This window comes from Phacochoerus africanus, chromosome 3, assembly GCF_016906955.1.
Source record: "Phacochoerus africanus isolate WHEZ1 chromosome 3, ROS_Pafr_v1, whole genome shotgun sequence".
NCBI lineage: Eukaryota > Metazoa > Chordata > Mammalia > Artiodactyla > Suidae > Phacochoerus > Phacochoerus africanus.
In genome coordinates this window covers 21,650,715-21,676,561 of record NC_062546.1, presented here as the reverse complement: position 1 = coordinate 21,676,561, position 25,847 = coordinate 21,650,715, and the positions used below count along the sequence as shown (strand labels likewise).

At 38.9% G+C, this 25,847-nt stretch overlaps 1 protein-coding gene across 3 annotated transcripts in view; it reads left to right on the top strand.

The window, feature by feature from the left end:
- The window catches only part of RALGAPB (Ral GTPase activating protein non-catalytic subunit beta), a 102,430-nt gene that overhangs the window by 24,463 nt on the left and 52,120 nt on the right, over nt 1-25,847 (top strand). For 2 of the 3 annotated variants that reach the window (XM_047771106.1, XM_047771105.1), the window contains exons 4-13: nt 2,862-3,025; nt 4,541-4,727; nt 7,943-8,074; nt 15,068-15,246; nt 16,286-16,434; nt 16,562-16,778; nt 20,530-20,731; nt 23,368-23,535; nt 24,033-24,147; nt 24,520-24,667. In XM_047771106.1, coding sequence (XP_047627062.1) covers nt 2,862-3,025; nt 4,541-4,727; nt 7,943-8,074; nt 15,068-15,246; nt 16,286-16,434; nt 16,562-16,778; nt 20,530-20,731; nt 23,368-23,535; nt 24,033-24,147; nt 24,520-24,667 — 1,661 coding nt within the window. The remainder of the gene's footprint in view (nt 1-2,861; nt 3,026-4,540; nt 4,728-7,942; nt 8,075-15,067; nt 15,247-16,285; nt 16,435-16,561; nt 16,779-20,529; nt 20,732-23,367; nt 23,536-24,032; nt 24,148-24,519; nt 24,668-25,847) is intronic. The other variant, XM_047771107.1, reaches the window with a different exon arrangement.

The window sequence follows — 25,847 nt, the reverse complement described above, 5'->3', positions numbered from 1 at the left end:
AACTCCAGAACTTCTGCATGCCTTGGGCCCATTCGAAAAAAAAATAGATGGCATTTGAGTTAATTAGGCTTTTGCTTTTGCTTCTCTCTCTCTTTTATTTTCTTTTTAGGGCTGCGCCTACACCATATGGAAGTTCCTGGGGTAGGGATCAAATGGAGCTGCAGCTGCCAGCCTACACCACAGCCACAGCAACGCCAGATCCAAGCCACTGCAAGCTATGCTGCAGCTTGTGGCAATGCCAGATCCTTAACCCACTGAGCACAGCCAGGGATTGAACCAGCAAATTTATAGTTGCTGGTCAGGTTCTTAACCCACTGAGCCACAGTGGGAATTCCTGCTTTTGCTTCTCTTTTGAGAAACATGATGACCTTATAAATTGTTCGTTTTACTATTTGATAATTAACTTGTTTTCTCACAGGTGTGTGTGCATATATGTGCATACTTCTGAGAGGGTGCTGAATTTGGGTATTAGAGTTCTCCTGCCCAATAATGTCTTGGGGAGCTGAATATTTTCACTGCTAAATGTTGCAAGTTATGATCTCCTCTCCTATTTATTATTGGAAGAGTCAATTTTTTTTGATTCAGATAGTTAACAAAATTGTCATCAAGTTTATTTAATTAGTTGTTTTTATGAAAACTAACACTCAAAATAGAGGAAACAACCTCTACCACTTTGCTAGAGATAAGTCAGGGTGGATGTAACCTTTCTCTTTGCCTATCAGTTTGATTTTTTTTTTTTTTTGGCACAATTGAATGAAGAGTGAGCCATCTTTTAAAACTGATTAGGGTTTTCATTACTCATATACTGTACTTTAGAAAATGTGATGTCTTTCTAAGGCAGTGGTTGGCAAACTTTGTAAAGAGTCATATAGTAAGTATTTTAGGCTTTTTGGGCCTTACCTTATTTATCACAGTTATTCAACTCTCTGGTGTAGAGAAAGCAGCCATAGGTGGTATATAAATAAACGAATGCTGTTGTGTCCTAATAAAACGTATATTTATAAAAACAGATGCAGGCCATATTTGACCCATTGGCCATTCATAGTTCACCAGCCCCTGTTCTGGGACAGATTTTCTGACGATCACAAGTTGCTTTTGACAGTATTAGGTGGCAAGAAACCTCTCTGGTGTTTAGACTTTTCTCTTTATTTGTCAGTAAAGGTTCCCTGTTTCTCTTAGCTGTCGAAATTTGGACACTGCTCCTGGATTTAGGCCTTCTGAGTGAGGCTACAGTACTTATGGAGCAGAAACTTTTCTGCTAGGTAGTACCTGAAAATGGTGGGTAGGCCTAGGTTATCATTTGGGAGGTTTACAGTGTTATCGCTAGCTTGGAAGAGTGTCAGCCCATGGGACCGTTAGTGGTATAGTATATATATATTTTTTCTTATTCCGAGTTTTTTTTTAATATGGCTAGATGAGGTTTGGGGCTATTATATATTGCTTGCTCTTCTTTAGTAGCTAGAACAACAGAAACAAGCTTGAGCCTCATGGCTTCACAAGGACTGGATTCACCTCCAGCTGAACATGGGACATCTCCCTGCTCCTGGGGGCTCTTGGCTTTTCCTAGGTGAATGTCTCATCATTTTGCTTTAGCTGTGACTCTAGGGAAAACTTAGTGTTGTCGTTTTTTTGCAGCTCCATCGTGTCGTCATGGCCCAGAATCTGGGAATCTTTATCTTAAGGTTACAGTAGAAGTTCTGAGGGTACTCACTTCATTTTCTGGATTTCTTTTTTTTTTCTTTCTTTTTTTTTTTTGTCTTTTTAGGGGCCGAACCCATGGCATATGGAAGTTCCCAGTCTAGGGATTGAATCTGAGCTGCAGTTGCTGGCTATGACACAGCCATAGCAACCTCAGATCCACGCCATGTATGCAACCTACACCATAGCTCATGGCAACGCCAGGTCCTTAACCCACTGAGTAAGGCCAGGGATTGAACCCACATCCTCATGAACACTAGTCAGGTTCTTAACCTGCTGAGTTACAATGGGAACTCCCCTTGTGTTTTTTTTTTTTTGTTTGTTTTTTTTTGCCAGACCCTTGGCATGCTGAAGTTCCTGGGGCAGGGATTGAGCCCGAGCCACAGCAGTGACCTGAGCCACTGATTAGGCAGTGATGCTGAGTCCTTAGCTGCTAGGCCACCAGGGAACCCCAGCCCTAGCCCTGATGTGTTGATCTGTCTTGTTCCTTTGGGGAAAAAATGGTCCTGCTAACTAAAAAGAGTTATAAAACTGTTCTTTGGGAATATCTTGGGTCCTTTAGCCCCCATGTTGGGTTAAGGTGTGTTTTTCAGTAGAACAGTAGTGTCAGGTACTCATTTCTGAGTTGCCTCTATTCTGCATACGTTCGGGAACTGTTAGGATATTCCATTCATACATGCTCTTCTCTGGCAGACGTTAGCTTCAAAGGGACTGTGAGCACTCTGAAATCACAGGCAGAATTGTTATGAATGTGTGTTTACTTTTTTTAAAAAGGAATACAAAGACCATTCTACTTCAGTGTGAGCAGCAGAGGTGGCTGTGGGTATTTACTCGTTGATTCAGCAGAAACCTATTGAGTATCTGTTGGCACAGTTCAGACTTAAAAGAAATCCAGAGGTGAAGTTCACTTTCTAGTGAACTCCCCTATCCCTGGGAGCTTTTCAGGCCTTCCTAGGAGTGGAAGGTTGAGATCCCAGGGTGCTAAACTGTATGATGAGGAATATGTACTTTGAACTGAAGAGGGTGTACCTAGTGCCATCTGCTGATGCTGTTTGTTAGGGAGAGTCATTGCACCATTGCTTGCTGCACCCCAAAGTTGTCTGTCCTTAACTGATACTTTCTCTCTTCGAGGCTTGTCAATGATATCTGTCTGTCTTCTTCAGACAGGATCAGGGCTCCAGTCAGATCCGACTATGCTTACAGGTCCTGAGAGCCATTCAGAAACTGGCCCGTGAGTCATCTATCATGGCCCGAGAAACCTGGGAAGTCTTACTATTGTTTCTTCTGCAGATTAATGACATACTTCTAGCACCACCAACTGTTCAAGGTTTGTTCATTTTTTTCTAATTTATTTCTGAGCCCCAGATACAGTTCATTTTTAGACTCAATGAGTAGTGGACTCAGTGGGGATTTAAATTTTGGCATGACAGTTGGCAAACCAAAATTAAGTTTGAGTGAAAACACTCAAAGTCACAATGTGAAGTTATTTTACCTTCAGTGATGATTTAGCTAATATAGGGAGGGCCTCAGTTAATGAATGTTTGATAATGATAGGAATGGTAGCTTGTTCAGTATATTAGGATAGAGCCTATATAAGAAACAGCTTATTAAATTAGAGCCTATAGGTAATGTACCTGATTACAAAGTAGTTATAGAAGTCGACTCTGAAAACTTGATAGCTATGGAAGATATTTTGTTTATTAGCAAATGAAGCCTACAGAACCTTAAAGTGTCCTATTGGGAAATGTGACAGCATGTCATTCACTATCCAGCCATTAAAAAGTCTCTAATTTTATAAGACTTTAGAGTGTATTTTAGATGTCCTGCTTTGTATGTGTAACATAGTATACACAGACAGTAAGTTCCAAGATCTGTTGTTGCTTATTTGTCTGTGTGATCTCATTACTTACACACACAAGTGTGCTTGTGCTCTTACACAGAGGCAATGTCCAGGAAGATATTTAAAAAAAAAAAAAATCACAGAGTTTTAGTGTTGAAGGGGTCTCTACAATAGGGACACCCTGTCTCCTATGGATGATAGCTGGCCAGACACAGATAGTGTGTGTCTCCACTGCACACTCCCCATGCCAGGGATTTCAGTACCGTAAGGCAGGCGGTCCATCCCCTTCTGGGGCTTGTTATTGTTGAAACTTTGTTTTTGCTCATTTGAAATAGGAATCCTTATAGCTTTTCCTCTGAGTCCTAAGTTTGCTCTCTGGAGCTATGCAGAGTACAGACCACTGCTGTTCTCCTTAGGTCCAGGGCTCGGAACAGAGGAGCAACTCTGTTTTCATGGGAGATGTATACCTGAAGCATTTTATAGCAAAGTTTGGAGGTAGAAAGCCTTGGGTATTTGTTCTGATTGTTTTACCTATTGGCTGCATGAACTTGGGCAAGTTACTTAAATTTCCCAAAACTGTTTTCTCATCTTCAAAATGGGTATAATTGATACTAGGTATTATGAATACCTATGCTGCAGAATTAATGTGTATGGGCTGTGTGGCACAGAAACTGACTCGTGGCAGTCACTCATTGTAGGCATTCATCCTTTCCCTTTTCTCTTCTGTGCTTCTGTCCTACTTGCTGGAAGAATAAGATATTTGATGAGAACTGAGTAGGGTGACTTGAAACTTTCAAAGTGATCATGGGTTGATGTATCCGTGATTTACTTCATAGGAGTTCCTAAGAGTAGTTTTTCATTCTTACTATTGAATGGTTATTTGAAAGTCAAAACTTAATATTGCAGTTACATTAATTTTTTGACCAGTTCTCTCAGATCAGTAAATTAAAGATTGTGCTTTAAAGATAAGTATACCAAAGTCGTTTTCTTTTTGTTGGTAAGGTGGCATTGCTGAGAATCTAGCAGAGAAGTTGATTGGTGTTCTCTTTGAGGTTTGGTTACTAGCTTGTGCTCGGTGCTTCCCAACACCTCCTTACTGGAAAACAGCCAAGGAGATGGTGGCTAACTGGAGGCACCACCCAGCAGTGGTGGAGCAGTGGAGCAAGGTCATCTGTGCACTTACTTCAAGGTGAGTTTTCATCATTGACTTGCCTGCCTTTATCCATTTGGCCTTAGGCACCTTTCTCCTACTTCTGTGTCTTTCTGGGATCTATGGAATACACTGTAAAAGCTTCTATCTGGTGTCTCTTATTACTGTACTTGAGATATAGAATTGAGCCACTTTTTAAAAATAGATGTAGCATTTTGGCTAGTGCCTGTCTAATCTAAAACCTTTCAGAGTAAGCACCTATCTTGGAGAGGCTGCCAAATTCTGAGCCCTACCACTTCTACCCCCAAATCCCACTCTTATTCTGATTATTCAAGAATTCATAGATTCATGACCAAGATAAATAACAAGGACCTATTATGTAGCACAAGGAAATCTACTCAATACTGTGTAATAACCTATATGGGAAAGTAATCTGAAAAAGAATGGATATATGTATGTGTGTAACTGATTTACTTTGCTGTATACCTGAAACTGACACAACTTTGTGTGTCAACTATACTCCAATTAAGTTTTTAAAAAATTCATGATCATTATTTAATTTTAATTTTAATTAATTAATTACTTATTTTGGCTGCACCCGTTGCATGTGGAAGTTCCCGGGCCAGGGATTGAAAACCTGAGCCACAGCAGTGACAAGGTGCCAAATCTTTTTTTTTTAGCCAAAGCATATGGAGGTTCCCAGGCTAAGGGTCTAATTGGAGCTGTAGCCACTGGCCTATGCCACAGACACAGCAACGCCAGTTCAGAGCCACATCTGTGACCTATACCACAGCTCATGACAACACCGAATCCTTAACCCACTGAGCAAGGCCAGGGATCGAACCCACAACCTCATGGTTCTTGGTGGGATTCATTTCCGCTGTGCCACGATGGGAACTCCATTTTTTTTTTTTTTTTAATCTTCTATTTAGGGCTGCACCCGCGGCATATGGAGGTTTCCAGGCTTGGGGTCGAATCAGAGCTGTAGCCGCTGGCCTAGACCACAGCCATACCAACACAGGATCCAAGCTGTGTCTGTGACCTACATACAGCTTATGGCAATGCAGGATCCTTAACCACCTGAGCGAGGCCAGGGATTGAACCTGCTTCCTCATGGTTCCTAGTCAGTTCGTTTCTCCTGAGTCACGACGGGCACCCCAACAAGGCCAAATCTTTAACTGCCAGGCCACCAGGTAGTCCTCATGATCCTTGTTTTAAAAAGCAAACAAGGAGTTCCCTGGTAGCTCAGTGGGTTAGGATCTGATTTCACTGAAGCAGCTCGGGTTGCTGCTGTGGTATGAGGTCAGTCCCTGGCCTGGGAACTTCCACATGCTGTGGGCATGGCCAAAAAAAGATAAAAAATCAATTTGAAATTATTCTATGTAGTATCATCTGCTCTTTTTATTTGATGTCTGCTTCTTGTCCCAGTAATTATATATGCCATTTTTCTTCTTAAATAGATCTCAAGATCATATTTTTAATGGCTTTATAGTTCTTCATTATGTAAATGGAATTATAATTCATTTAATAATTTCCCTGTTGTTTGATACTTAAGTTGTTTCTGTGTTTTACTTAAAAAATATTGTTGATATAATACTTTATACATGGTCTTTGTGTGAATTTTGGTTATTTTATTAAGATAAAATCTCTAGATTATATAATTATAATTATAATAGATTAATAATTGAGTCAGAGGGCTTTGAACAGTTTTAATACATTTGTAATATAGAATTACTTTTTTTTTTTTTTTGGCTTTTGTCTTTTTTGTTGTTGTTGCTATTTCTTGGGCCGCTCCCGCGGCATATGGAGGTTCCCAGGGTAGGGGTCGAATCGGAGCTGTAGCCACCAGCCTACGCCAGAGCCACAGCAACGCGGGATCCGAGCCGCGTCTGCAACCTACACCACAGCTCACGGCAACGCGGGATCGTTAACCCACTGAGCAAGGGCAGGGACCGAACCCGCAACCTCATGGTTCCTAGTCGGATTCGTTAACCACTGCGCCACGTCGGGAACTCCTAGAATTACTTTTAAGGCACACTGTAAATTCTAAACCTCATGTGAAGTTAGCAGTTATTATGAATAAATTACAGCTTAGTTGTGTTGAAGGAGTTTGCAGTATGATGAATTTTTTAAAAATAATTTAAGTAATTTGTATTTTATGACTCATAATTACATAAACATAATTATATATTATGATTATGTGGTTTATTATTTAATTATAAATTAAAATTTTAAATGTGTAATTTTGTAAACAATATAATTTGTAATTTATATTCTATGTGTTGTATAGTTATATAATTATAAACATTATATACAGTATTATGATTACAAAATATTATAAAACTGTGTATTGTATATTATAAAACTTATATGAGATATAATGTTTATAAAATCACTGATTTTACAGTAATTAAATCATAAATAAAATAAACTTACAATTAAATAATGTGTAAATTTATACAGTTGTTCATGAAGAAGTACATTTGTAAATAACAAATTTGTAATATAAATTATATAACTATATGAACTAAATTATAAACAATATTAATTTAAATAAATATTTTAAATAATTTAAAAAATCTTTTACAAAACTGGAAATCCTCTTCTAGTTTGTCTATTTTTTTTGTTTGTTTTCTTTTTCGGCCCCACCTGCAGCATTAGTTTGTCTTTTTATAAACAAGAGTTTTCATTTATTTTATTCACTTCAATGAGGTCTAATACAAGTTTTATTTATTTATTTATTTATTTATTTATTTTTTGGTCTTTTTGCTATTTCTTGGGCCGCTCCCACCTGCAGCATTAGTTTGTCTTTTTATAAACAAGAGTTTTCATTTATTTTATTCACTTCAATGAGGTCTAATACAAGTTTCATTTATTTATTTATTTATTTTTTTGTCTTTTTGCTATTTCTTGGGCCGCTCCCTCGGCATATGGAGGTTCCCAGGCTAGGGGTCCAATCGGAGCTATAGCCACCGGCCTACGCCAGAGCCACAGCAACGCGGGATCCGAGCCGTGTCTGCCACATACACCACAGCTCACGGCAACGCCGGATCCTTAACCCAGTGAGCAAGGGCAGGGATCGAACCCGCAACCTCATGGTTCCTAGTCGGATTTGTTAACCACTGCGCCACGACGAGAACTCCCAAGTTTCATTTATTTTCTCTTATTTTACTCTTATATTTTAATGCTTCATTGTATCTTTTATTCTGTTTCAAAATGAACTTAGTGCGTGTTTTCTTTTTTTAATTTTCTAGATTGCTACGCTTTACATATGGTCCTTCATTTCCTCCTTTTAAAGTTCCCGATGAAGATGCCAGTCTGATTCCTCCTGAAATGGATAACGAGTGTGTTGCACAGACATGGTTTCGCTTTTTACATATGCTAAGGTACTTTGGTTTTAGTATTTCATGTTCTTTATCCAGTGAGTGTCTGAGGGCAGGAACCATGCTGTAACTCCTTGTTGGAGTTCGCAGTGTGGCTGCTAGTTGTCAGATGGAGCCAGATTGAACAACACGCACACTTACATCCTGTACCCCTGCTCTCCCTGTCCCAGGAGGGTCAGGCAGTCCTCAGCCGCTCTTGGGCCACACTGTCTAGGGGCTTGTTCCTAGATGCAATAGATGCAGCATTTGTTCCCATGCCTGTTGCTAGAGCCTAGATGATGATCTTGCTCCCGGGACTTTGTCACATTCTCTGGGGACTAGAGTCTACCTTATTCCTCTCTGCTAGCTGCACTGACTGGTCAGTCTGGCTGTCAGGGCCTCTCCTCTAGCATCCTTGTTTAAAATTTCACTGAGGGTACAGTATAAAATTTCACAAAGGGACAGGTTGCTTAAAGTAGTACTTGCTGCTCTTTCTTTATAGTAATTTTCTGCAATTCAGCTTCATCACTTCATACCTTTCTCTTTCCCAGCCTCATCCTTGCGCTCTGTGAACTTTTGTTCTGTTGTATACTGTCTTGATTTCTAAACTTTTTCCTTGCATGTCTTCTCTTTCTCATTTGACTAGTACTCCTTTCCTTTCCTTTCCTTTCCTTTCCTTTCCTTTTCTATGACTGCACCCTTGGCATATGGAAATTCCTGGGACAGGGATTAAATCTAAGCCACAGCCACAACCCATGCCACAGTTGTGGCAACACTGGATCCCTCAACCCACTGCGCCGGGCTGGGGATCAAAGCCACACCTCCATAGCAACCTGAGCTACTGCACCACAGCAGAAACTACTAGCCTCATTTTCTGCTTATGTGTGGTGATTCTAAATTACCTGTTTATAAGTTAGGGATGTTAACTTTTCTTTTTTTTTTTTCAGTTTGTACTTTTTGTTTTTCATCTTTCAGTGATTTTAGTTGGGTTTTTTGGCTGCATCTGCCGCATGTAGAAGTTCCTGGACCAGGGATTGAACCTGCACCACAGCAGTGACCCAAGCTGCTGCAGTGACAACTCTGGATCCTTAGCCACAAGGGCACTACAGTTTTAGTTTATTTTTAAAAATCTTCTTCTGTGATCATTTTCTGCGTCCTTTAAGATTAGAATGTTTTGGAGTTCCTATTGTGGCTCAGTGAGTTAAGGACCCAGTGTTGTCTCTGTGAGGATGCGGGTTCCATCCCCTGGCCTTGCTAAGTGGGTTAAGGATCTGATGTTGCTGTGGCTGTGGCATAACCTGCAGCTCCCATTTGAATCCTGGCCCGGGAACTTCCATATGCCACAGGTGCAGCCATAAAAAGGATAAAAAAAAAGATTAGAAAGTCTTTTTGTGTTCTTTGATAAGATATTCACTATGATTTCTTCTGACTTTTGTTTCCTTTGTTACATAAAGTTCCTTTTTATTTTTATTTTTTGTTTTTTTGTCTTTTTGTCCTTTTTAGGACCGCACTCACGGCACATGGAGGTTGCCAGGCTAGGGCTCTAATCAGAGCTGTAGCTGCTGGCCTACGCTGGAGCCACAGCAATGCCAGATCCAAGCCACATCTGCGACCTACGCCACAGCTCACAGCAACACTGGATCCTTAACCCACTGAGTGAAGCCAGGGATTGAACCCACAACCTCATGGTTCCTAGTAGGATTTGTTTCCGCTGAGCCATGATGGGAACTCCTTTTTTTTTTTTTTGATAAAATTCCTTTTTATATACAGGTTTTGTCTTTGGGTCAGATATTATTCCATTAATCTCTTCATTCATTCTTTTAGGAGATTCACACTTTTAATTATTTTAACCTTATAATAATTATTGATCTTTGGTAAGCCTAATGTCTTTTTCCCTTTCTTAGAATATTTTTATAATCCCTTTCCTATTTAACACTTCAGATGAATTTTAGAATCCATTTGACATGTTAACAAAATAAACAAACATAAGAACCTCACAACGTTTTGGGGTTTGGAGTGTATATTAATTAGGGTAAGGATCATGTCCTGCTTTAGCAGATGAATCTGAAAATCTTAGTAGCTTAGTACAATACAAGTTTCATTAAGTCTTGGGTAAGGAGTGGTTCAGGGACCCAGGCTCTGCCATCTACAACATGTAGCTTTATTAGGGCCTTACTTGTGTGAGCAGGAGCCTCTGTATCTGGCTAAAAAATGGAAAGGAGAGAGAACAAAGAAAACTGTGGGGGAGGTTTTTATGGACCAGCTCCTGAAATGATGTAAGTCACTGCTGCACGTAATCCATTGGCCAGAACTCAGACATATGCCACACTTAACTGCAAGAGAACATAGGAAGAAGAGAGATACTAGTGAACAGCTAACCAGACTCTGCCAAAGATGAGAATTGTATTAAGCCTGTATATGTATCTAGGGGAAGCTGAGATTCTAAATTTATCAAGTCTGCCTTTCTAAGAGTAGGTATTTTTCTTTTTTAGAATCTTAACTATCTTGCAGAAGTGTTTTATAGTATTCTTTACAAAGATCTGCATAGTTCTTTTACTATTATTCCTATGTATTTATTGCTGATGTTGAAAAGCTTTTTTTTTCTTTTCTTAATCTTATAAGTGGCTATTGCTGCTATAAAGAAAATGTTTTACTTATTTTTATATATTATATCTGGGATTTAAAAATGCTCTGAGTGGAGTTCCCGTTCTGGCTCAGTGGGTTAAGAACCCGACTAGTATCCATGAGATGAGGGTTTGATCCCTGGCCTAGCTCAGTGGGTTAAGGATCCGGTGTTGCTGCAAGCTGTGGTGTAGGCCACAGATGTGTTTCAGATTCCACATTGCTGTGGCTGTGGTGTAGGCCGGTAACTGCAGCTCTGATTCGACCCCTACCCCAGGAACTTCTTCTTTTTTTTTTTTTTTTTTTGTCTTTTTGCCTTTTCTAGGGCTGCTTCCACGGCATATGGAAGTTCCCAGGCTAGGGGTTGGATTGGAGCTGTAGCCACCGGCCTACACCAGGGCCACAGCAACGCGGGATCCGAGCCGCGTCTGTGACCTACACCACAGCTCACGGCAACGCCGGATCCTTAACCCACTGAGCGAGGCCAGGGACCGAACCCGCAACTTTGTGGTTCCTAGTCGGATTCGTTAACCACTGCACCACGATGGGAACTCCAGGAACTTCTATATGCAGCTGGTGTAGCTCTAAAAAGAAAAAAAAAAAAGCTCTTGAGTATTTCACTGATTGAGATTTCTAGATATAATGGTCACATATCTGCAAATAAGAAATGTCTCTTTTCTAGTAATTTGTACTTGAGTCTGTGCTAATTAATTAAAAGTGCTCGGGTTGCAAGACCTTTATGTTTTAACACTTTTTTCTTTGTGAACTTGAGCAAGCAATTTAATCTGCCTGAGTCTCAGTCTCTTTTTAATCTGTAAAATGATAGTAATATCCATATTGTTATAAGAACTGAAGAAAAAGTATTTAAAACAGTATGTCTAGTATGTGGTAGTTCCTTGAAAAGTTGCCATAATTGTTGTAATTACTTCTGTATGTTATTTTACTGCATTAGTCAGAACCTTTAGAACACTGTTGAGTTAAAATGATACTGTTTTGACATCCTTCTTTTGTTATTATTTTCATTGGAATGCCTCTACTACATGAAATTTTGAATGGAATTTTGGTTGTTGATATTAGATAGTTTTTCTTTCTATGTTCCTGATTTCTTGAGCAATTAAAAAAATTTTAGGGGAGTTCCTGCTCAGTGGTTAATCCGACTAGGAACCATGAGGCTGTGGTTTTGATCCCTGGCCTCACTCAGTGGGTTAAGGATCCGGTGTTGCTGTGAGCTGTGGTGTAGGTTGCAGATGCAGCTCAGATCCCATGTTGCTGTGGCTGTGCTGTAGGCTGGCAACTGGAGCTCCAGTTTGACCCCTCGCCTAGGAACCTTCATATGCCATGGGTGGCCCTAAAAAGCAAATAAATAAATAAATAACTTAAACAGTTCCTTGGTGGCCTACTGGATTAAGTTTCCTACGTTGTCATTGCTGTGGCTTGGATCACTGCTGTAGGGCAAGTTCAGTCCCTGGCCTGGAAACTGCCGCTGCCATGGGCACAGCCAAAAAAAAAAAAAACTTTTTAAATTTAAAGATAATGAAATCAGAAATATTACTGGATTATTTTAAGGTCGTATTTTGAGATCCATTTAAGCAATTAAATGTTTTTTGTTCTTTTACCTATGATTTATATTAATTTTCTAATACTGAATCATCATTCTTTAGAGAAAAGTTCTGCTTGGTTATGGAATGCTATTGTTTTAATGTTTTCCCAAATTGTTTGTTTCTTTTCTTTCTTTTTTTTTTCTTTTTTTTTTTTTTTGGTCTTTTTGCCTTTTCCAGGGCCACCTCCCACAGCATATGGAGGTTCCCAGGCTAGGGGTCTAATCGGTGCTGTAGCCACGGGCTTATACCAGAGCCACAGCAACACGGGATCCAAGCCACGTCTGCGACCTACACCACAGCTCACGGCAATGCCAGATCCTTAACCCACTGAGCAAGGCCAGGGATTGAACCCGCAACCTCATCGTTCCTAGTCAGATTTGTTAACCACTGTGCCACGACGGGAACTCCTGTTTCTATTTTTCGACTAATTTATAATTTGGTAACTTTAAAAAAAATTGGAGATGTCTTATCTTTTTCTTTGCTTTGTTGTGTGAAAGTTGTATATTCCTTAAAAAGTTTGAAATAAATCACCAGTAAAACTCTAGTTGTGGTATCTTTTGTAGAGGTAGTTCTTAGATAATCTTTTCCTATTCCTTCATTATTAATTGATCTGTTCAGGCTCGCTCTTCTTGAGGTGAAAGATTTTAGCATTATAGGCAGGATTTTTTTTTTTTTTTTTTAGTATACAGAATAGGAACTTAAGCAAATGCAGGTGAAAAAGAGGGGTTATTTTGTGATGACAGAAAGGTCTCACTAGTCTCCAAGAAGCAGTGAGCATTTTGTACTCAGGATAGGGAGGGATCAAGGCAACCTTGGGACAATATGCCATATCGTCTGTCTCTCTTGGCTTTTTTGCTTCTCTTGTGCATTTATGCTGCTCTCTTTCTCTGGCAGGCTTCCTCTGAGCCCCTGATTCTTCCTGCCTTTAGGGTACATGGAGCCCCATGATAACTACCCAGTGGCGTAAACAGCTATGATGTCGTGTAACTCTCAAACTCTAGCTCTTTCAGTTCATTGGGGCTTTTCCTTTGCTCACATTATCAAAAGGGATAAATTGGATTAAATTATTTTTATTAGGCTGTATTATTTAAAAATCTCTAGCAGACATCTGGATCAACTCCTTTTGGACAGTTTTTCTGTGTTGGTTAAATGAGTTGTGGCTGGGTGGGAGGCAGGATTGTGAAGGTTGCTCAGAAGTGGTGGCTATGGTTATTGGCAAATTCCCAGGAAGAGGGCTGGATATGATGGAGGAAACTGGCATCAAAATTTTGTCCAGTATGGTAATGCTTTATATCTTTTTCCAAGAAAAAAATAAATGTTTCCCCAGTTTAGAATACTACAGTTCTCAAATGCTTGTCCTTGTTTATGTGTGGCCAGTTACCATTTGGGCCCCACCAGGAGGTTCTGTTTCAGTAAATCTAGGTGGAATCTGGATTTATAACAGTCTCTCCAAATCTGTTGGAAACACAGGGCATTGGGAGCTACAGGATTGCCCTTACTATGGTCTGATCCTTGTCCTTTGTTACCCATTCTCATTTCAGATTTTATTTTCTTGAATCTGTTCCCTGAGAATTTGAGGGCCAGTAAATTCATTTCAGGTTTACATCTGGAGAAGCTGGTATTCTCTCCCCAGTTTTCAGTATCAAATAGGCATGAATTTAGCAGCGCTTTGCTGGACCGAGGTGTAGTCCTTTCCAAACTTACTGCTTACTTTTCTGATGTCTGAACAGAGAACTATAGTCCCCCAGTAGAAGCCCATTTTCCACAAATGCATACGTCTCCTGTCCCCACTTGTAATCACTTGAAATAAGAGTCTAAATGGATGGGAAAAGATTTCAAAGGCCAGGGCATCTATAAACCACTGATTTATATTTCTCAGCCTAGTTCTTTTGGTCTTGTAGCTAGTGGAAATTCTTCCCAGGTGCTGGCTATGGGTTGACTAAATATTGCTTTAAGTTGGAAAGACTGTTTAATGGACAGTTGAGAGTATTTTGAGTGGAAATTTAAATCCATTTTTAAATGGAAATACTCAAAATTATACATAAAATATAATTCAAGCCCAAATATATTGTTTTAAATACATTGAAATGTATGACCTAAATATGTACACATGAACACAAACACTGATCCCAATTTTCATACAGTTAAAAAAATTAGAAATGTTAATATTAAAGTAAAATTTTCTTCTTGACATTCTTGTTAATTAATTTATAGTTTCACCACTCCATTGTTTAATTTCAATACACTAAAAAATATCCCTGTATACTTTTAAAAAATTAAAAACTTCCAGTCTTATTTTTTTTTTCAGTTTTTGCTTTTTAGGGCTGTACTCACGGCATATAGAAGTTCCCAGGCTAGGGGTCGAATCAGTGCTACAGTTGCCGGCCTACACCACATCCTCAGCAACACAGGATCCAAGCCGTGTCTGCTACCCACACCACAACTCATGGCAACATCAGATCCCCAACCCACTGAGTGAGGTCAGGGATCAAACCCACATGCTCATGGATACTAGTCGGATTCATTTCTGCTGTGCCACAACAGGAACGCCCCAAAACTTCTAGTCTTGTTTTGATTCTTACTCTGAATAGGCAAAGTAAGTTCATGTAAGCATACTGTATGTCTTCTGTAAAGTGTTGATGTTTGAGTCCCTAGCCTATTAAATACAGATTAATTTCCTCTCTGAATCAAAGAAATAGGCACAGACAGCGCTGTTCTTAAATTAGATTGCGTGTGTTTTATTGTTAAAGAAATTTATAAATGTGTAATTAATTCTTGCTCTCTCTTTTGATAGTAATCCCGTGGATTTGAGTAACCCAGCCATTATAAGCTCTACTCCCAAATTTCAGGAACAGTTCTTAAATGTGAGCGGAATGCCGCAAGAATTGAATCAGTATCCCTGCCTTAAACATCTGCCTCAAATATTTTTTCGTGCCATGCGTGGAATCAGCTGTCTGGTGGATGCATTCTTAGGTGAATTTTGTGTATGTTGCTAGATGTTTGATGATAACTCTAGAGTCTAGTTTTAGAAACTGTTATGGACAGCCCAATGAAAAAGCTGAATAGATTTGATTACAAACAATAAGCTGGGAGAAGTAATTTGCAGTGAATGTAATAGCTAGAGTTTTTGTTATTATTATATAAATCAAGCAATGCAAAGAAAAAGAATAAGACCTGGTAGATAATGGACAGAAGTTATGAATAAATGATTTGCAAAAGAGGAAATTGTTCATTCTCACCAAAAAACGAGAAAGGACAGATTAAAATGCATTAGGTATTATTCATAAGATATCATTTGTAGTGATACATAACTGTATCATTAAGCAAATTATACTTTTCATGAACCATTGTTTTAAACTGTTTTTCACACTTAGGAATGTGAAAAGTCAGAATTTTTTTAACTTATTAAAAGGCGATGATATTTAGTAGCTGTCATTTTCGAAAACATTTGTTATGTGCACTTAATGTATTACATGGTAATATATTAGTTCAGTTAAGTTTGGCTGCCACTTAACCAAAAATACCAGTGGTTTAAACAAGATAGTTTCACCCATGTTGAGCCCAGGGCTAGACTGTCCAGGGCTGCTTGTTATAGCAGTTCCACCATTGTCAGAGACCCAAGGCTCTTCCGTCTTCTGGCTCTTCATCCTATGTGCACTCTCTCATGGGCCATGATGGTTGAAAGAGTTCCAGCTTTCTGTGAAGGAAATGGGAAGGAAGGAACTTCTATCTTTGATTGGTCCTTTTAAGGAGATTTTTTGGAAGGCCCACCCAATAATCACCCACTTTCTCTTGGTCAGAACATGGCCACTCCTAGCTGTAAGGGAGGCTTCGAAATGTGGTTGTTTATTCTGGGTGGTCATGTCCACCTGAAATTTGTGTTCTGTAACTCAGGGAGGCAACTGGCAATCTCTGCTGTAGTCTATCCTGAGCCTTCACTAGCCTGCTTGTGGAAGATTTTCTGACCACATATTTTGTACCAAAGAATAACTCCATTGTCTTCTCTTTAAAGGCATTTCTAGACCCCGATCAGATAGTGCTCCTCCAACACCCGTGAATAGATTGAGTATGCCTCAAAGCACTGCTGTCAATACTACCCCACCACATAATCGGAGGCACCGGGCTGTTACTGTGAATAAGGCCACCATGAAGACAAGCACAGTAAGAGTTTTTATTACCATTATGTACTATATAAAGTTGGCTGTTGAATCTACCATCCTTTTAAAACAATCCTGCTGTTTTCTCACACTTTTCTTGAGTGTGCTATATTCTTGTGTTCTTCTAATAGGTTACTACTGCTCATGCCTCCAAGGTTCAGCACCAGACATCCTCCACCTCTCCTCTGTCAAGTCCAAATCAGACTAGTTCAGAACCCCGGCCACTGCCCGCCCCACGGAGACCAAAGGTTAACAGCATCTTGAATCTCTTTGGATCATGGTTATTTGATGCAGCATTTGTTCACTGTAAACTTCATAATGGGATAAACAGAGACAGCAGCATGACTGGTAAATATTGCCCAAGAAATATGTTATCATTTTTTTCTTTTCTTTTTTTTCTTTTTAATCTTTCCTACCTGCAAGATTAATACGTATCTTAAAAAGCTCTCTGTCTCTGACCAAGCAGTGTCTTGTGCTTAACCCCTTCCAGCTGAAGTAACAAGATTTTTGGAAGTTTTCCTACTTGTCCTTTTTATATTTGTTCTATGAGGTTTGGTTTTTGTCTGGTTTTATTAGACGTATTTCAGGTTAGCCACTTTTTGTTAAATCATATTCCTTTCAGTAGGTGACCTGGAAATTCCCTTCATGTCAGCCAGGATAATAATATTGGTATAAAGAATTAAAGATAGTGACCAGAAATTTATTCACAAGAAGTGTTTTCATAGATTTTGATAGCCACTCATTACTACATATAAATATTAGAAAATTTCTGCTTCACAGAAGACTAACTTTTTAGATTTTAATCTAGAGAATTTATTTCAAGGGCACACTTTAAAAATGTCATTTGCTCTGTAAGTAAATAAGACTGGTGAAGAATTAATAATTCAGTCCTAATATCTTCATTTAGATTTTATCACAGAAATGAAATTCCATTCAAATCTGATTTATTTTTGTCATCTTAAGCATTATACTTGGAAGTAGTGGCATAGGGCGGAGGATAGGAGGGTACTGCAGAGTATACTGAATATTTATGACTTTTTAATAGAGCTGATAATAATAATGGCCTAGCATTTATTGAGCTGCAACTACTGTGCCAGGCACTATGCGTTATGCATTAATTGTGCTATATGCAATAATATAATTAATATTGGTGTGTTGGTAAGAGAAGCACTTTTCCACCAAGTTTAGAAGTAACTTGAAATAAAAGGATGCCTAATTGCATTAGATTATGTGTCTCCAGGGAGAGTGTTAATTCCAAGGATAAAACTAATAAAATGGCCATGAGGATCTCTGCTTTCTCTCAGCTATTATGAGTCATCTCAGAACAAAGGTCTATATTAGCATTATACACATGTAATTATTTTGAATGTTCTTACAATCTTTAAATAATTTAGAAAAGTAGTGCATATAAAGGCATTTTCAGGAATATAGTTTGAGATTGCATGATTGAGTTTAGGGATTCCTTTATTTATTTTGTTTAAATCAGACACTTTATATTCTACCATTTCCATATTTTATTTGCAAGTTTGACTTTTGGATAAATAAATGTACTTATTTGATGACCAGATGAAAATATTTTAGAAACATTTTTGTTTATGTTCATGTGCCTTATATTTTGAGTTTTCTGAACCATGTTTATGTTTATTCATTTGTACTATATTTTCTAAATGAGTCAGTCGTATTTTTATTTTTTATTTATATTAAAGTATAGTTCTTTACAATGTAACTTTTGGGAATCAAGCTCTTGACACTAGAATCTCTAAATTCACAGTGGCTCAACCTGCTGCTTCCTTGGTGGGCTTGCTTAAAGGGAACTTAGAGATTTTCCCACTCTAAGAAGTTTGTAACAGCTTTGCTTACCCTCTTGTGCCAAAAGATAGAAACTAGAATTCAAATAATATGTGGGCAACAAATTCTTACTTTTAAGTCTTAAATTTTCCTTGGTGGGGAAAATATAGAAACTCTTCTTCTTTCCCTGCCTTGTGTTCAGAGATGAGAAAGGCTGTTATGTTACCCAGGAGGTAGGGGGCGTGCGGGTATTTGACTGAGTTGGAGTGCTGTGGGTGCCACTCTAGAGGGCTTGGGATGGTGAGAAGTTTGAGAATACTAACTCTGTTAGTCTGTTTTTTTGTTTGTTTGGTTGGTTTTTTTTTTTTAGTTTTGTTTTGTCTTTTTGTCTCTTTACGGCTGCCCTCATGGCATATGGAGATCCCAGGCTAGGGGTTAAATTGGAGCTGTAGCCTCCAGCCTACACCAGAGTCACAGCAACGTGGGATCCAAGCTGAGTCTGCGACCTACGCCACAGCCACAGCCACAGCCACAGTGGATCAACAACCCACTGAGCAAGGCCAGGGATCGAACCCGAGTCCTCATGGATGCTAGTCGGGTTCCTCACCTGCTGAGCCATGACGGGAACTCCTAGTCTGTTTTCTAAGTACTGGCTGCCATCAAGGAATTCTGCCATGTAGTTCACCTCTAACTTAAAATGTTTGCTTCTATGAACTGGTTAGCTTTAGATTTATATAACAGTACACTATGCTTTGTAAGTGTAACATTGAGCTGGGAAGGGTTAATGAACTAAAATTTTAATGCACGTTCTGGGCAGTTCAAAACCTCAATTCTTTGTAGTTGTGTAATTTTCTTTGTTCATTGTTTTGCATGATACAAAAATCATAATTTTGGATCTGAATGCACAATTTCCTGTTTTTGAACTAGCTTGTGGTATCATAAAGCTTTTAATTTAACTTTTAAAAAGCTAAAAGCTTCTTAACGTATTGTAAAATTTCACCATCTTTAAAGTATTTTATAATTACTGCTGTCCTTTGATTTGTTTCCATTTATTTCTATTATCTTGCAGCATCTTTTATCCAAATTCTTCTTTCTTATAAATCTTGTAAGTAGGAACCAGAAGCTTCTCCTTAATTGCAGTCATGTTTTTATTTTTTTCATAATTCCATTAAAAATTTTGATTGTCATTGTCTCTTGTAGTTTTTGCACTTGGGAAAAGAAATATTCTGTGTTTTGAATGGGGAAGATTGTTGGCAAAAGCAAATTAATCTGCCTGAATCAGTCCCATTATTTTTGTACACTAGTCTGGTCATGTCATGAATTCCAGGATTTTGCACTAACTGTGTTTTGGCTTTTTTTTTTTTTTTAATTTAAAGCTTTAAGCTTATTTTTATACAGATTTAGTGTTTGATTTGTATGCATTCTGCATGTAGTGTTTTTCAATTGTATTATTGCTGGATAGCTTTTATTCAGGGCTAAAAATGGCTCATGGGAAGTTGCATAAAGATTTATGCTTGACTCTGCATTCTGTTAAATCTAATATTACAAAATAATTTAAACATTTCATGTAGAGTGATAAAAGATTTCAGAGTGATTTTCAATTCACTGTGAAATCTTTTGTTAAAAATAAAAGCAACTTTCGAAGGGCTTCTGTTTCAGTGACAGCGAAATATTTCTTACCAATCCAGTTTTCTGATTTATCAACCTCAAGTTAGCTGCTGTCTGTGGTTGTTAAAATTCATTCTCATTTTGCTTGGTTGGGCGATTCTTTGGTGTGTGTTTTGGAGTTGGGTGGGTGGTGGGAATGTTCTCTCTTCCTCCCTACCCATTTCTTATCCTTACCTTGCCCTCTCCCTGAAGTTTACAACCTGGCATGGAATTGCCCATTCAGTTGCAATGTCTGGGGTAATGTGTAAATTGCAGTAGCTGTTTTTCTTATTGTTTAATAGGGAGAGGAAAAAAACCTGAGAATAAAAAATAGAAAAGCCAAATTCTGTGTTATATATCTGTATGTATAGGAATACAGATATATGCAAATGTACTCAATCAAAAATTCAGTTGAAAAATGCTTCTTGTAGAATCTATTAAACTGACAATACCACTGTAAATTGTTACCCCTTTTCAAGGTAGATTTCAGAGAGCCCTTTTTTTAAAAAAAAAAATTAAAGACATAGTTGCTGAACAAAAGCATTATTGGATTCTATTCAAGTAGCTATTAAATGACATCAACATTTGATCTTTGTGTCCAGGGTCCCATGAGCCTATTTGCATATCAACAAATATAATAAAACTCCTCCTTTTTTCTCCCCAGCCATTACAACACAAGCTAGCATGGAGTTTCGACGAAAAGGGTCACAAATGTCCACAGACACCATGGTTTCCAATCCCATGTTTGATGCAAGTGAATTTCCTGATAACTATGAAGCAGGAAGAGCTGAGGCTTGTGGGACACTGTGTAGGATTTTTTGTAGCAAGAAGACTGGAGAAGAGATTCTGCCAGCTTATTTATCCAGGTCTTAGTTTTTTTTGTTTGTTTGTTTATTTTTCCATTTATATAGTTGTGATAGTGAAACCCTATTGTAGCATGGCTGAAGTAGTAGGCTGAATTGATAAGTAAAATGTTGGTTTGAAATACCTGCAAATGTATGTAAGTAATCGAGATTTTTGCTTGAATTCTTCCTTTTTTACCTAATGAGATTTGTTGAAGACCCTTAACAACCTTTTTATTTTAGGAGAATTATTTATTTCATCTTATTTGACTTTTATTAATTATGAAGAGATTTGGAAGGGCCACACTAAATTTTTAATACATTTTTACCACAGTATTAGACAATATGGATGGTCCAGAATGCTTATTTTTTCAAGTGAGTAAAGCCATGTACCCAGGTAACACTGATCCAAGAGCAATAGGAAGTTGGTAGGAGAGAGGCACAGGAAGAAGCAGCATACGTTTGCCCTGGGGATTCAGAAAAGAGTTACAGAGGATTGGATGATTGTGTTGGACTTAGAGAAGTTGACTGGTGTTCAGACTATGGTAGCAAGTTGGGTAGGGTCATCTATCCAAATCTGTGACTTCAGTCTTTTTGAATGGCTCTGCCATTCATTAAGTTGCTTATGCCAGAAACTAGGAATCATTTTAGGCTTCTCTAGTCTCCCTCTGTATCTTTAGTTGGTCAGCCAACTCTGCTACTTAACCCTCTTTATAATCTCTCCACTCTGTCCCCACCATGACACTTCAGGCCTTGTCACGTTTTCCCTAAATTAACTTATAGTGGCCTCCTATTTTCCTTGCCTCTGTTTTGCCTTTCTCAACGGATCATTCACACAGCTGCTAAAGTGATGCTAATGTCAATCAAAACATTCAAGTGTCTGTAACCCTCTAAAGTCAGGACATGCAGCAAGTTTTCATGAAGGGCAGAAACCAGGGGCTAGAAAATGTTCAAGGACCAAAACAACTTTCTTCTTTTCTGTTTCTCTGTCATCATGGTCTCCCAGAACTGCTTCATTTTCTCTTATCTGCAGACCACTTTCTTACATTGCAACATGCTTCTAAGTTCCTAATTTCCATGGCCTTGGTATAGGTGACCAGCAGGGCCAATTAGCATTCTGAATCCTAATTTCAGATTCCTGGGAAAGAGATCTGATTAATCAGCTGTCTACCTCTGGTCTAATCAGCTACTGCTGTGAAGGCAGGTCATATTGGATACTGGCGTCCCTTATGGTGGAGGCGCATTTCTTAGGAGGGAGACGATGGATTGGGACTATACTCCAAACAGTATCAATAGCTGTAAGGGAGAGGGCTGTGACCATGAGCCTTCCATCTGGCCCATACAACTGGATGGGTGGTAGTATGATCAACCAAAGCAACAGATTTGTGAGGGGGCCAAGGATGAACTTAGTATTGAGCCTATTGAATTTGAGGTGCCTGTGGGATATTTATCAACAAATATTTATTAAGTTCCTACTTTGTGTCAGGCACTGTGCTCAGGAAATACTAGAGTATCATCCATAGGCATGTCCTGTCCTCAGGTGTCCAGTATGCTTTTGGCTGATAGATCTGGACCTAGAGACTGATTTGCATATATTTAGTGGCTTAAGTAGTGTTTAAAACCAGGTTAGTTGAAGAGATAGCTTAGAGAACTGAAGGGAGGATCGAATGCTTTAAAAAGGCAGAATAAGTTAAGACTTAGGCATGTCTTCTGGATTTAGCAATTGAGAGGCCATTGGTTATTTGCTGTAACATGGTTTTAGTTGAGTTCTAAAGAGAGAAGATAGATTGAAATGGCTCAAGCAGTGACCAAGAGGGGAGGAAGTTGTTTTGGAAGAGTTTGTGGAGAAAAGTGCCTTATTGTCAGTAATAGAAGAGTATACCAGTACAGTTACTGTGTGTGTGTGTGTTTAGGGCCTCACCCATGGCACATGGAGGTTCCCAGGCTAGGGGTCGAAGAGGAGCTGCAGCTGCCAGCCTGCACCATAGCCTCAGCAACACCAGATCCTTAACTCACTGAGCGAGGCCAGGGATTGAACCTGCATCCTCATGGATACTAGTCAGATTTGTTTCCTCTGAGCCATGACGGGAACTCTAGTATAGTTACTTTTGAATGATGGAAGATTAAATGCTTAGTTCATTGAGGGTCAGGAGCGGATGTTGAGCGGTACATTTCTAAAAGGAATCTTAAGAGTGACCCACATATGATGAATACAGGGTTGAATGAGGTTTCCTTCTTTCATTGTGCCCCCCAAAAATAATAAGGGGGAGAAAAGACAACACACGCCTTTTTTTCCAGAAATTGTGAAATGCTAAAATTTTACTGACATGAAATTTAATTCATTAATTCCTCCAGTTTACTGATAGTTACTGCAGCATTTTTGTATTTAGTTAACTTCATTTGCTGGCACCTGTAACTGAGTTGCAAGACTTAAAACATCAAAGATTCATAGACATGAATCTTCTTTTTTTTCTTTTCATTAGGAAGGGTAATTTGGTTCGTAGTGTATTTGATTCTGAATTGTTTTCACTCCAGTGATACCTTTTAAAGGATAGAAGTAGTGAAGATTAGAAATAGACTTTAAGATGACTATTTAGAAAATATTAATAATTATGAAAATGATCAGTAGTTTTTAAAAAATTTTTTTCTTGCTTTCCTAGATTTTACATGCTTTTAATTCAAGGTTTGCAGATAAATGATTATGTGTGCCATCCTGTCTTGGCCAGCGTTATTCTAAACTCCCCTCCTTTGTTCTGCTGTGACTTGAAAGGGATTGATGTTGTGGTTCCTTACTTTATTTCAGCTCTTGAAACCATTTTGCCTGACAGGTAAGCTATCCCCCAGTACTAATATGTCAGTTGTCAGTTTTGGCCTGGTCTGTTTTGGTGCTTCCTCCTCAGTTTCCTAATTTATCCTGTCCAGTTGTCTTTGTAGCCCAAGGGAACTCAGACCACATTAAATGAGTGTAGAACATCTAGACCCACCTTGTCCCTGAACTCCTTCAGTTTTGATTTGTCCATGGGCCTGTTGAATCTTGGCCTGGTCTAGAGGATAAGAGTAGCCCCAGTCCCGAAGTCTTTTACGGAGTAGGCCTTACATTTAAAACCAGTCAATCAGATACTAGTTTAATTCCAAAACAGTTTAACAGAGATTCTTACACATACACATACACAAATTGTGAATATAAACTCAGAGGAAAGTGGTTTCTGCATTCTTTATAAAACCAAACCCAGTACCTGTGAAAAATTGGCATTATGTATATTTGGCAATAGCTAAAAACATACTTTAGTTTGGAAATATTAATAGCTTTTTTTTTTCACCCCAGAGAACTCTCAAAATTCAAAAGCTATGTAAATCCAACAGAATTGAGAAGATCTTCCATTAATATCCTACTTTCTTTGTTGCCCCTCCCTCATCACTTTGGCACAGTCAAATCTGAGGTAAGTTTTTATTAAAGTTTTTTTAATTCTGTATTCTGTTTTGTCTGCTAATTCAAGCCAGATTGTATGTAAAAATGGAACAGGAGCTTTTAAACTTTTTTCCAGATTATTTCAAGTGAACTAACAAAGTTGATTTGTTTTAGTATTTCTTCTGTCCGTCAGCCTGCATGCCTTGGCCTGCCATTTCAAGTGGCGATGGGCTAGCGACATCTGATAACATGTATTGTGTGAGTTAGTGGTAGACTTAGCACAGTGGCTAATATTAGGCAAACTGAAAGCCGCCTTTGTTAGACTGATGTCTTTGTCCATTGTGGTTCCTATATGGACATTGTGTACCGCAACAGACTATGTTGTTATTTGTTTCTTTCATAGGTGGTCCTGGAGGGAAAATTTAGTAATGATGACAGCTCTTCTTATGATAAACCAATAACTTTTTTGTCACTGAAGTTGAGACTTGTGAATATACTAATAGGTGCCTTGCAAACAGAAACGGATCCCAACAACACTCAAATGATATTAGGTTTGTGTTCACACTTTTTTTTTTTTTTTTGTTAGTGAAAACCCAGGTACAATTGACCTCAGGCATGTCAAGGAGGCAGGAGTTAGTGATGGGAACCTAAGCATAATAGAGCCCTATTTATCCCATTGGAGGCAGAGTTTATTTGCTTTTGTGTGTGACAGCATTTGAAGGGGGTGAAATGACATAAGGCGAGCATCATAGTTGTCTTGGTAGGTCATTCTGGCTTAATTTTATTTGTGTTCTCTATTTTTCTTTCCCTCTTGCCCTTCCTTTTTCCTTCTTTCCCCTTTCCTCCACTTCTTCTCCCCTTTCCTCTCTTCCCTCTCCTTTCTGCCCTCATACTACTACTGCTTCTGCCTCTTTCTCCTGCCCATTACAAGTGAAAATATTTTGAGTTGAGTGTAATTCTGGAAGCTTTCAGAACCCTGCCAAGAGGAGACTGAAGAAGCGCTGTTGCTGTGCCTCCTCCCTTTTTCCTTACTATTTCTTACTGGTTTTCTTTTTTTTCTTTTTTCTTTTTTTTTTTTTGTCTTTTTGCTATTTCTTGGGCCGCTCCCACGGCATATGGAGGTTCCCAGGCTAGGGGTCGAATCGGAGCTGTAGCCACCGGCCTATGCCAGAGCTACAGCAACGCAGGATCCGAGCCGTGTCTGCAACCTACACCACAGCTCACGGCAATGCGGGATCGTTAACCCACTGAGCAAGGGCAGGGACCGAACCCGCAACCTCATGGTTCCTAGTTGGATTCGTTAACCACTGCACCACGACAGGAACTCCTCTTACTGGTTTTCTAATCATACTGACTCTGTGTCTTAAATGGCTCCTTATCGTTATAGTCGCTTTCATATTTTAAATCCACATCACTTCTCAACGTGATTATTGCAGCTCTTAACTGTATTTCTGTTTTTTGGGGGCGGTTTTTGTTTTTTTCAGATGTACCTGTGGCATGTGGAAGTTCTGGGGCCAGGGATTGAACCCATACCACAGCAGTAACCTGACCCACAGCAGTGACAATGCCGGATTCTAACACGCTGAGCCACCAGGGAACTTCTTATTTTTGTCTTCTTTTTTGGCCATCACACCCCCTTCACCTCCCACCCCTGAGACGTTTGGAGTTCCTGGGCCAGGAATCAGATCCAAGCCGAAGTTGTAACCTATGCAACAGTGGTGACAACAATGG